We start from the raw sequence: 12,500 nt of genomic DNA, 5'->3' as shown, positions 1-12,500 counted from the left end.
AGGTGTTAATGGCAAGTGACATATGGTGGTGTCTCTGGTGACACCTTCACCCTGGACCCAGACACCGGGGTCCTCACTACTCGACAGGTCCTGGACCGAGAAGAGCAGCAGGAGATCCACCTGACTGGTACGGGAGTCGGAAGGGCTGCTGGGGACTTGCATGATGAGTGGGAGGGGTCAGTGCGTGGTGCTGAGGCTGTGTTTGACAAAGTCCATAGTGAGCATGACCCCTTGCAACAAAGAGCATCACTTCCCTCACAGCAGACCAGACGAAGGCCATCTCTGGTTTTCTCCTGTAAGGGCATCACAGAGGATGTAGCACCTGCCCCTCTTGGGCCAGGTCTCCTACCTGGAAGGGACAGTGAGGAGAAAAGATTTCTTATAATGTCCAGAGGCATCATGGTATAAAGAAAAGAGCCCTGGACAAGCCAAGAGAACAGGGTTCAAGTCTTGGGTCTGCTATTAACTCCTTGTATAAGTCCCTTGTCTCTGGGCCTCAGTTTGGTGAAGGGATTAGACCGGCTCTAAGGCCCCTTCTGGCTCTAAAAGTTTATGAATCATTTGGGATGTCAAGTGGGAGGCAGGTCCAAGTCTTTTGGTCTCGTCAGAAATTGAGCAGAGTCATGGAGAAATTACATGGGAAGAAAGGGCTGTTGGGGATTTTCAGTAACAATGGTATGATACTTTAAAAGATCATTCCGCAGTGCCTTGTTCATTCCGAATTATGGGGCCAGTCTGAAAAACACCAGTGAAGTTTCATTTAAAAGCCATCCCCACTTCCACCTTGTAGATACTCATTAATTAATTACAACCTCCCAAACTAGTGCACTGAGAAGCACATGTATGCTTCTGGCCTGTACTCATTCCTGTCCCCACTCCCACAAGGCAGGTAGGTTCTGCTGGCACAAACCAGAGCCGTGCGTATGGGTCCTTTTCTGAGTCATGCTCAGAGACACAGGATTGTAGAGCTGGAAGGGATCTTCACAGTCCTTTAGTTGAACTCATACCCAGAAAAGAAATCCACAGTATGACAGATAAGTCATGCTGGACATTCTCCGTGACAATGCAAAAACCTTTGTCAAGGACCTACGTCCATGTTCTATGCCATGATTAATATTTATAATCTCCAACAAGATTACCTGTGCCGTTACAGCTTTGAAAGGATTGTGTATGATTTTCACTTATGCACTTTGTTGGTAGAATTTTTTAACTTCATCAAATGCTTTTTAAAAATAGTCAACAAATAATAAGTGTACTGGTATCTTTTTTTTTTCTTTATAAATTTTAATCAAATAAGACTGTCAAGATACGGGCTGCTGGGGCAACTAGGTGGTGTAGTGGATAGAGCAATAACCCTGGAGTCAGGAGGACCTGAGTTCAAATACAGCTTCAGACACTTACTAGCTATGTGACCCTAGGCAAGTCACTTAACTCCAGTTGTCTCCTTAAGAAAAAAAAAAATATGGTCTGCCATGAAAAAGTTGTTTGCAGAAGCCTGCCTATTCCCTTCTCATACTTTCATCAAGGATACACTAAATGAAATTATAGATTATTCTCACAAAAATTTTAGAGATGATAAAGTAGCAATATGGGCCAGTAGTTATTAATTATCTTTTGATCACTTTAATTTAATTTTATTTATTTTTTATTTTTTTGGTGAGGCAGTTGGGGTTAAGTGACTTGCCCAGGGTCACACAGCTAATAAGTGTCAAGTGTCTAAGGTCAGATTTGAACTCAGGTCCTCCTGACTGCAAGGCTGGAGCTCTATCCACCTAGCTGCCCCTATTGGTCACTTTTTTAAATAACAATAAGGTCTGAAACTTTTTCCAAGACTTTGGTATCTTACCCTCTTTCAAATACCTTGGCAATGGATTTCCCCATGCCTTCAGATGATATCCCCAGAAGAGTGGCCATATAGCCACAATTCAAACTCTCTCTCAGGGTCCTAGGGGTTTCCATGACATAGAGAGTGATGAACACCTACTAATCACCACTGTAGTTCCTGGGCCCCCACAAGCATGCTTTCCATTTATACAGAATAGTTACAATGATACCATTGATTTTTAAACATGAAACATTTATAAAACAAAACAAAAGCAAGAATAATAAAATATTGGGGGCAGCTAGGTGGTGCAGTGGATACAGCACCGGCCCTGAAGTCAGGACGACCTGAGTTCAAATCTGGCCTCAGACCAAACACTTGACACTTACTAGCTGTGTGACCTTGGGCAAATCACTTAACCCCAATTGCCTAAAACAAAATACAAACCAAAAAAATAATAATAAAATATTTATGAATAGAAGGTAAAAGCAGAAATAATCAAAATATAAGAGCCCACCCATAAACCTGGGTCACACCTCCAGCAGTGTACACAGTATCTGTAAGGGGAGAATGGACATGCATACACACATATGGGAACCCAGCAGGGAGGAATGTAAGTGGGGAAAAGCAAAGCTGCCTCTTTGCTATTCTTGGGCGATTAAAGTAGGTTTTGTTTTTTAAGCTTTAAAGGCTTTTTAAAAACAAAGCCATCCTTGACAGGGTACTAAAAAGTGTTATGCTTTTTTAGTAACTAGCAATCACCTCAAGCCAGAGAACTGCTAAGTTCTCTTGGATGTGCTCTGAGACGCCAAACAGTTCCTTCCTCCCTCTCCAGCTATAGAAAGCAGTAGAATTTTGTAGCCTTTTCTCAGTCAGCTCTCCAAATAGGATGGCACTTTCCTTTGTCCAGACAACCTGCATGAGCAGCCAGGTGGCGCAGTGGCTAGAGTGCCAGTCTTGGAGTCAGGAAGACTCATCTTCCTGAGTTCAAATCTGGCCTCAGACACTTACTAGCTGTGTGACCCTGGGTAAGTCACTTAACCCTGTTTGCCTCAGTAAAATAAGCCCGAGAAGAAAAGGACAAACCACTCCAGTATCTTTGCCAAGAAAACCTCAAATGAGTTCACAAAGAGTCGGGCAAAATTGAAAATGATCTTACAACAACAAAACCAGAGCTGTGTGTCTCTTCTCACAGCAAATGGAAAGCTTCTGTTTGACCCTCTGGTTCTCCCTCTCACCCCTGAGAGGTTTCCTCTTAGGTAGTAGAGAATATAAAATATGCCATAAAGCTGTGTTAAACAAAACCAACTCAGTCAGCTCCTTTATTGCTAGTCAGGAAGCAGTCATGAATTTCTGTTGGCTACTGTTCTCTTCTAACATCTTCTTCCGCCACGCTGACTCGACTGGCCCTTGCTCCTCAGGGGGAGGCCCCGCAGCTACTTTCTAATGGTACCCATTCCACTGCGCAGTAGCTAAATGTGTTCAAGTTCCTTTACAGCTTCAAGGAGGGAATGACCAACTCCAGGTAGCTGAGTATGCTGTTGAGTCACAACACTGTTGTTTGCCTTTCAGGTTGGGCATTGCCAGAGGCCAATACGGTCATGACAATTACAGAATCTTAGCACAGAAAGGGACCTCACTAAGACATCAAGTTCAACCTACACCTACATTAAAAAATCCCCATCGAGCCCCTGTTTGAAGGCTTGGGCATTTCCTGCTTCCCGAGGCACCCCATCCCCCTTTTTGACAGTAAAGGCTCGTTAGTTTAATTTCTCAAATAAGACCAATCTGGTCAGTTAGTTTGTCTCATGGTCTGATTTGATCCATAGAACAGCCCTTTAAGGAAGACCAGGACAAACAGTGTCATCCCCATTTTGAATACACGAAATCTGAATGCCAGACAGGTCAATGGCTCGCCTAGAACCACCCAGCTCAGTGAGAGAGCCAGAAGCAGAGTCTGACTCTCCGGACTCCTGAGAAGCTCACTCCTTCTCTTAAAGATACGCTATTCTTACCCCAGTGAGCATCTGTTAAACACCTGATGTTTGCTAGGCATTGTACTAAGTTTTGGAAATGTGATCTCATTTTATCCTCACCACCACACCTTGGAGGGAGATGCTATTATCGTCCCCCTTTTACAGATGAGGAAACTGAAGCAGATGGGTTAAAATGTGACTTGCCCCAAGTCACAGCGCTAGGAAGTATCTGAGGCCAGATCTGAACTCATAACTTACTGATTCCAGGGCAAGTGTTCTAACCACTGCACCACCCAGCTGTTTAGGTATGATAGGTATACGCTTGAGGCTGTGTGTTTTGTATCTGTGTGTATGTATATGTACATATTATAGGCTTAGTGTAGAACTATGTCACAACTCAAGGGACAGCAGTATAATTTATAATTTAGGCTGAGCATGATTTATATATCAATATATATACATACATACATGTCTCTGTGCAGGTGCATGCCTGGACACACTTGTGTGTTTGTGAGTGCGTACTTGCATTTGTGTATTTATATATTACTGGTTTGGGAAGCCTGGAGCTGACGAAAACATACCACTTCTGTTGTTGTGTTGTTGTTGTTGAGTTGTGTCCATCTCTTTGTGACCCCATTTGGGGTTTCTTGGCAAAGATGCTGAAGTGGTTCGCCATTTCCTTCTCCACCTCATTTTACAGATGAGGAATCTGAGGCAAACAGGGTTAAGTGACTTGCCCAGGGTCACACAGCTAGTAAGAGTGTGAGGACAGATCTGAACTGAGGAAGATGAGTCTTCTTGACTCCAGGCCTGGCACTCTAGCCACTGCACCACCTAGCTGCCCCAGAATATGTACTAAGCATGGTGTATAAACGTATATCCAGGTGCATGCTTGGAAACATCCGTGCATTTGAGTGGTGTACATTCTTATATGTATGGAAGTATATGTTACTGGGGTATGCCCCTGTGATGGGGATTTTCCACCTCTTCTCTACCAGGTATCTGTCCATGCATGTACATGTGTATAGGTGCATGCTTAACAGCTAAGGCCAGGGGTGTGTCACAGTACTGGTTCTAGTTACTAGAGAGGATCTGTATTAAGTACAGCATATAATTGTAGTGTATGACCCGGACAGGGGCTCACTGCCCTACTTAGCTGCATCTGCCTGTATGTATGTATATAGGTGGGTATGTAACTGTGTGTGCATGTATATACCTAGGGCACCCTGCTCTAGTTTGGACAGGATTTGTGCTGAGTACAGTATATATCTACAGTGTATGCCCAAGATGGGGGCTCACCACCTCTGCTGAGCCATGTGTCAGTACATGTGACTGTGGAGGATGAGAATGACCACGCACCAGCCTTTGGGAGCTCCCATCTCTCCTTGGAGGTTCCTGAGGGCCAGGATCCCCAGACACTGACCGTGCTTAGGGCTTCAGATCCTGATGTTGGCCCTAATGGGCAGATTAACTATCAAATACTGAGTAAGTCACATCAAAACTCGGGGTCTAGGGCCGTCCCTACAACAGGGGTTCTTTGGGACCCTTAAGATCCCCACACAACCTTCCTGCAGCTTGCCCATGAAACCACTTTCTACCTCCCCATCACCTACCATAAGCCCACTCCATAGGACCATGTTACACCTCTCCATTACTGCAGAATACTTTCCACTCCCCACATAGGATTCCTTCCCATCTCCCCATTCTCACAATTCCCCCCCACTCCAAACTAACTATGTTCTACTCTTTATCTTCCCCACCCCTGGCTTCCTCCTCTATCTTCTATTCTCTTATCTCTACCTCTCTTTTTCTGTCTTTGTCTCTGTTATTATCTCTATCTGGCCATTCATCTTTATTTCTCTGACTGTGGTTGTCTTGAACTCTCTCTTTTTCCATCCCGATGTCTCTGTGTGTGGATTGGTCTAGCAGATGGTGACCCATCAGGAGCCTTCATCCTAGATGCAGTGTTGGGAACACTGGGCACAGCACGATCCCTAGACCGGGAGACAGAACCATCATTCCAGCTATTGGTGGCAGCCAGGGATGGAGGCCAGCCTGCATTGAGTGCCACAATGCTAGTGACTGTGGTGGTGCTAGATGCCAATGATCATGCACCCACCTTCACAGCACCATCCTATGCAGTAGAGGTGCCTGAGGATGCACCCACAGGGACACTGTTGCTGCAGCTGGAGGCTCGTGATCCTGATGCTGGTGCCAATGGACGTGTGGCCTACTATTTGGGTGAAGGTGCAGCTGGTGCCTTCTTGCTAGAGCCTGCCTCAGGAGAACTGCGCACAGCTGTTCCACTGGACCGTGAGCAGCAGGCCCGCTATGGCTTTGTGGTGCATGCTGTGGACGGAGCCGCAGCTGGGCCACTCAGTGCCAGTGTGTCTGTCACCGTTACTGTACGTGATGTTAATGACCATGCACCTGCCTTCCCAGCCAGCCCCCTAAGGCTCCGGTTGCGCCCCACACGCACAGCCCTGGGCCAGGGTTCCTCTGGTCCTCACATATTAGCCACATTGAGGGCTGAGGACCGTGATGCTGGTGCCAATGCCTCAATCTTGTACCGACTGGCGGGGCCTGCACCTCCTGGTGCCTCAGTGGACTCATACACTGGTGAGATCCGCTTGGCACGTCCACCAGCTGCCCTGGGCCCCCGTGATCGTGTACTCTTCATTGTGGCCACTGACCTGGGCCGCCCAGCTCGTTCTGCCACTGGTGTGGTTATTGTGGGCTTACACGGGGAAACTGAACGTGGCCCCCGATTTCCCCGGCCCAGCAGTGAGGCTGTTATTCCTGAGGATGCCCCACCAGGTGCGGAGAGGGGCCATGGAATGGAAATGGGAATGGGGGCCATTAAACACCCCCAGGGTAGGCATGCATGTGTTTGGGTACCCTGGGCACAGAATTTGTTCCATATCCTCCCCTATTCCCCAACACACTTAACTAACTTCTTGACTGAATCTAGCTTATGATGCTTCGTTCTCTGATCCCTCAATACTTCTCCCCTTGGATCTGATCCTGACCCTTGAGCTCCACCCATGAGCCCTTCCCCCCTCTTCCTAGGGACCCTCATTGTGTCCCCCCAGGCCACCCATGCTGGGGGCTCCACAGGCGCGATCACCTACAGCATCCTCAGTGGCAACGAACATGATCTTTTCTCCATTGAACCCAGCACAGGTAGGGTCTATAAGCAGCCTGGGGTAGAGGGACTTACCTAAAGGGTTGGGTGTCTGTGTCTCTCTGAGATCTAATGGATTGTCCTGAGATCAGGGAGAAACTATCTAAGGTCAGAATGGTCTAAGATGTGGTAAGCAGGAAGGGGTCTCTGCTCTCTGAAAGCTTCACACTCTACTGAAATTCTCTCATTATGGTTAAAGATCGTTGAGGTGCGAGGTGGGACTGTGTCTTCAAATTCTTAATGTCTCTCTGAGGTCTGTGGGTTGTATCCCAACAGGAGTGGGTAGTGGTGGAGATGGGGGTGGGGCAGGTTCCCTCTTTGAGGGTGTAAGGGCTATCATTATCTTGATATTGAATGTTGGGAGGCCACCCCTGAGATCTGAAGTTCTCATGATCCACCAGGGGCGCTCTCAGTGAAAGCAGCAGGTGGACTGGACTTTGAGACAAGCCCAAGACTGCGGCTGGTTCTGCAAGCAGAGAGTGGTGGTTCCTTTGGCTTCACGGTGCTGACACTAAGCCTACAGGACGCTAATGACAATGCTCCAAGATTTCTGAAGCCACACTATGCAGCCTTTGTACCTGAGTCCCGACCTTTGTCTGGGCCTCTCCTGAAGGTGGGGGGCAGGGCTGGGGAGGAGGGAAGGGCTTCAGATGAATGAAAGTGGAGGGAAAGAGGGAGGGCCCCTCATCCCTGTCCCCCACAGACCAGGAATGGGGGTGGACCCTGAACTGTTAGACTTTCCATATCAGACTCACAGGCTGGGGACAGGACCTAAGATGAGATCATGCCCCATTCTGTCCTCCTGCCATCCCTAGGTCGAGGCTGATGACCTGGACCAGGGCCCAGGGGGACAAGTCACTTATAGCCTGGCTCCATCCCAGGCCACGAGGGGGCTGTTCCACATAGACCCAGCTGTGGGTACTATTACCACCACAGCCATCCTGGACCGAGAGATCTGGGCAGAGACTCGGTAGGAATTCAGTTCCCTTCCCCAATCCATGGGCCCTCTATTCCTCCTTCCCCTTGCCCAGTCACTTGCCCAAAACCACCACCCCACCACTGTCTGCTGATGTTATATGTCCCTCGTTATCCCTCTGGAATCTTTCTTGAGCTTCCCCCATCCCAGTGTCTTTCCAGTGTCCTCATGTTTCCTAAAGGTCCAACTACCCTAAGAGCCCTCACCTTTTCTGTTACCCCAGTCCTATGATTCTTGACCTGGTGCTCCCTGATCCTATGCCCCCAGCCTGGTGGTGATGGCCACAGACAGAGGTTCCCCACCCCTTGTGGGCTCAGCCACGTTGACCGTGCTGGTCATTGATGCAAACGACAATCGGCCAACCATCCCCCAGCCCTGGGAGATTCAAGTGCCAGAGGGTAAGTATGACCTGCAGCCCGGGGGTAGCATCCTTATTTGTGGAGTGTGAGTGTCCTGCGTGATCCATGTCCTTTATCTGCGGTAGCATCCATATGGGTATCCACACCTATGTCCCATGTCTCATGTATGCTGTAGATGCACTTCTAGGCTCAGAGATCGCTCGGGTAACGGGGAACGATGTGGACTCAGGACCTGCCCTGTGGTATGTGCTGAACCCGCCTGGAAACCAGGGCCCCTTCAGCGTAGGACGCTATGGAGGCCGCATCTCACTCACAGAGCCCCTTGACTTTGAGCACATGGACTGTTATCAGCTGCACCTGCTAGCCCGTGATGGGCAGCATGAGGGCAGTGCCAACCTCACAGTACAGGTAGAGGATGTCAACGACAATGCACCCACCTTCTCTCAAAGCCTCTATCAGGTATGTCTGCACCCACCCCTCCTTCCCAGCCTAGGATGCCTAGGGTTTTCCCCTCACATCCTCTGCTCCTCTATAGCCTATTCTGGGTTTACTCCTGAGCCTCTCCTCTGCCCCAGAATCCCCCAAACAAACCCCTCAGGGTAAGGGTCCCTTGTGGTCTCACTACCACCAACTCCCAACTCCTACACTGATTCAGTGTATGACTTTGAGCAAGTCTCTTCCACCCCTCCTCAGATTCCTCACCTGTAAAACTAGAGGGTTAGACTCAATTGCCTCTCAAGTCTCCTAAAATTCTGAGGGTCTGCAACACAGTTGATGTTACAGGTTTACTACCTTTATTTCTAAACTCTTGAGTTTGTCTTCTTACCCTAGGAGATTCTATAGCTGAGGTTCCAGATAAGAAAGGTACTGCCTTGGTTCAGCCTTCCCTCTTGTCTGAACTGGGGTCCTCTTTAATCATGGCTTGAGTAATTTGGTTCCTAGGTACAGTGTCTGCCTTACTTCAAATACCACCTTTTTCATGAGCTTCCTGTGCTTATGGGGAAACAAGTTTAGCTTCAACATCTTTGAGCTGCTGTCTCAATGCAGCAGTTTTCTTTTGAGCACTTTTTAATAGTCTGTACCAAGCTAATCTCTTAAAGACTTACCCATCTCTTTATATCTGAAGCATGACTATCTAAAATTCCTAGAAATGTCAAGCCTTTTCTCTTTCTCCTGCTCCCGTTTCTTGTTCAGTCTCAGTAGCACATTGAAGCTTTTCTCTCTGGTTTCTGGCTTTCTTATCTGTAAAATGGGGGGGTCATCATAGCACCTACCTCCCAGGGTTGTTGTGAGGATCACAAGAAATAACAGAAAGCATTTTGCAAACCTTAAATTGCTTGTAAAATGCTAATAACCAACGTTAACAAGTTTCTTCAGTGCTCTCTGAACACTTGAGTTTTTCAGCAAAACCTCATCATCTCGCTTCAGTCCTTGATAAGAAAAAAGCAGGCTCTATGTGCTACCATTTGTTTCTGGATGCTGGTTTGGGGGCATTGCTCTGAACCAAATGGAAATTCTCCTCTCTGGTGTTTGGCATATTTGTGGCTATCTAATCCACATCTATAACAGAAGACAGTTTTGCCTCTTTGGTTAGATCTTTTAAAAATTCAGTTGTACTGTCCGTTCTGAATTTTCTCCTTTTCTCTCCTCCCCCACACCATGTGGTTGTATCTTGATGCTGATATCTGTTTATCAAATTGCGATCTGAGGATGAGGTCCTTTTTACTTTTTCTAGGTTCTCGGACAACCTCCATCTTTGGTCCCTGTCTTCATTTCCTGACATTGGTTCTTTGGCATTCAGCCTCTCACAAACCAACCCCACATTCCTCTTTTGGGTACATATCACTCATGTGATTCACTCAAGCTACAGTTACAACAAAAGGTTCACATCTTCTATTTTGCCCATTACTGTGCTTATTACTATACTGGGGGTGCTCCTGCATCTGATCGTTGTGACCTTTGTTCTCTCAGTCTTTTGCTTTCACAAATAGAATGCTCTTGTCTACTGTTCTACCTTTCCACAGATTTTGTCAACTTTGCCATTCAAATTGCATTGTATCAGTGGGACTCCTACTCAGCTTCTTTAGTTCACATAGAAGAGGATGCTCTAGATCATCCTCTTCATCAAGACTGGGACTCCCCATTGGGAATCCCTCTTGGTAACAGCACTTCCTGTTGTACATTTTGCGTACTGTGCTCATCACCTTATGAGAACGGTGGTAATATCCACTGTGTCTCTAGAACTGTATGAGTCACATGCACATCGGGTGTGTATGCCATGCTGTTGTGTTCTTGCTACAGTCTAACCATATATGTTCATCTGCTCAGATGTTATTGCCTTTTTCTATACAAGTCTTTTTCATTTAACATCTACCTTGAATCATGAATTTTGTTGCCTTTTCCCCTTCACACTGAATAGGAGAAAGGCAGGAAGTAGTATATGCTTCCTATGGAATCTCACCATCACTGAAATTGTCTTGTAGGCTTTGCAGACACTCTTACCGTGTCATATCAGGCTGCCTGGTTTTCTTGCCTTCTACTAACTCATATGTTTCTCCTTGAAGATTTTTCATCACTATATCAATATCCTCTTCTCTAAGTCAGAGAACTGCCAAGTCTACAGTGAATCCATCACAAGTATGATCCACACTTCCCATGATACTTATTATCTCAGTGGTACAAGGTTTTCTATTTTTGAGAAGATGGCCAGTTTGGGCTTGCAAAATTCCTCTTTGAGGCTATACCCATATTCCCACTCATGCTACTTTCCTCTTCTGTTGTGGAGATCTAGCCCTTGCCTCACCCACAGATAAGCCATTTCCTTCTGTTACAGGGGAATTAGCTGTGGCCCTTCTCATAAGTGAATTGTGTTTTTCTGACAGTTAAAAACTCCCTTCAGTCTCTTTGCTCTTAGATCCCCTTTTCTCACTAGAGCTTTCGTTCTCCTGACCAGTTCCTTCCCACAAGGGGAAGAGAACATCCTTAAATAAGTTCCTGGGTACTGTCTTCTGTTATTGGTGTAGTCACTATTTTTGTATAATACAAGAGAGCAAGTAATTCACAGCATATCAGCTGAGGGATTTCTCCAACTCTGATTTCGCTATGAATTCCTATACAATTTCCCAATACTTTTACCTTTCTTTTCAACATTCTTAAAACAAGACACCCCTAATGATTTTCCAGTTCAAAACATCATGATATATTAAAAAATGGTAATAATGTTATATTTAGCAAATCATTAAAGATACAATCTGAACAGTAATAAATAATGAAATGAAATGATAGAAGGAAGGAAAGAAAGATAAAGCATTTATTAAATGCTTACTATGTACCAGCACTGTGCTAAGTCTGGGAATACAAATACAAGCAAAAAGAGAGACAATCTCTGCCCTCAAGGAGCTTATATTCTAATAGGGAAAGACTTCAGCAGCACTGTCAAGCACTTTGCATTTATGATTACAATGTAATGGTTGTAATTTACAATTACAATAAGAAAAAATTGCCTATAAGAAATAAAAAATATTCAGAAATCCCAGATGTGAACCTCCATATCAGGCTTAGGCAGAAAGCTGAATTTGTCAGTCACCCTTCAGCCTGCTACTTGACTCCTTACCATATTCATTGTCATCATCGCAAATTCTAGGATATTTCAGAGGAGTTTTTGAATACTCATGCATTAATTACCAAATGGCAACATGTCTCATAAATTAACAAATGGAAAGACCATCCCAATTTATTAAATATTATTTTCTTAATGGAGAAATCTCCTTTCCCATAAGTAGTTACCCATATTTTTCTATTTCAAAACTCCCAATCTCTTAGGATTAAATAAACAGTAAAGTTACTGTCTATCCAGCTCATTAACAATGTGGTCAAGTATAACACAAAGACATAGTTATTTACTTTGTTTTAGTTGTGAGAAAGATCATAACCAGGGTCACCTCAAACCATCAATGTAACTGCCGATGACTTCTCATTGCTTCTGAAAACACAATCTCATCATTCAATTCACTATGGATACTGGTTAAGTTTCTTCTCATAAAGAGGCCCTTTAGGGGAGATAGCCATTAACTTGAAGAGTAGTGAGAAGAGCATTCCAGATGTGGGAGACTAATGGGATACACGGGCCAAAAACCACCGCACAATGGCTTGTTGAAGAAACTGTGATGTTTAGCCTTGAAAA

At 45.7% G+C, this 12,500-nt stretch overlaps 1 protein-coding gene across 1 annotated transcript in view; it reads left to right on the top strand.

Annotated features, from left to right (window-relative positions):
- DCHS1 (dachsous cadherin-related 1) overlaps positions 1–12,500 on the top strand; it is an 81,500-nt gene that overhangs the window by 61,136 nt on the left and 7,864 nt on the right. The window contains 8 exon segments of the mRNA XM_020975896.2: positions 8–127; positions 5,074–5,283; positions 5,728–6,615; positions 6,868–6,981; positions 7,384–7,595; positions 7,798–7,952; positions 8,226–8,356; positions 8,493–8,776. Of these exon segments, the coding sequence (XP_020831555.1) occupies positions 8–127; positions 5,074–5,283; positions 5,728–6,615; positions 6,868–6,981; positions 7,384–7,595; positions 7,798–7,952; positions 8,226–8,356; positions 8,493–8,776 (2,114 nt within the window).

The sequence above is a fragment of the Phascolarctos cinereus genome, unplaced genomic scaffold (assembly GCF_003287225.1).
Source record: "Phascolarctos cinereus isolate Bilbo 61053 unplaced genomic scaffold, phaCin_HiC Scaffold_726;HRSCAF=1367, whole genome shotgun sequence".
Taxonomy (NCBI): Eukaryota; Metazoa; Chordata; class Mammalia; order Diprotodontia; family Phascolarctidae; genus Phascolarctos; species Phascolarctos cinereus.
The sequence above is the reverse complement of the archived record's forward strand: the minus strand, read 5'-3'. Positions and strand labels throughout refer to the sequence as shown.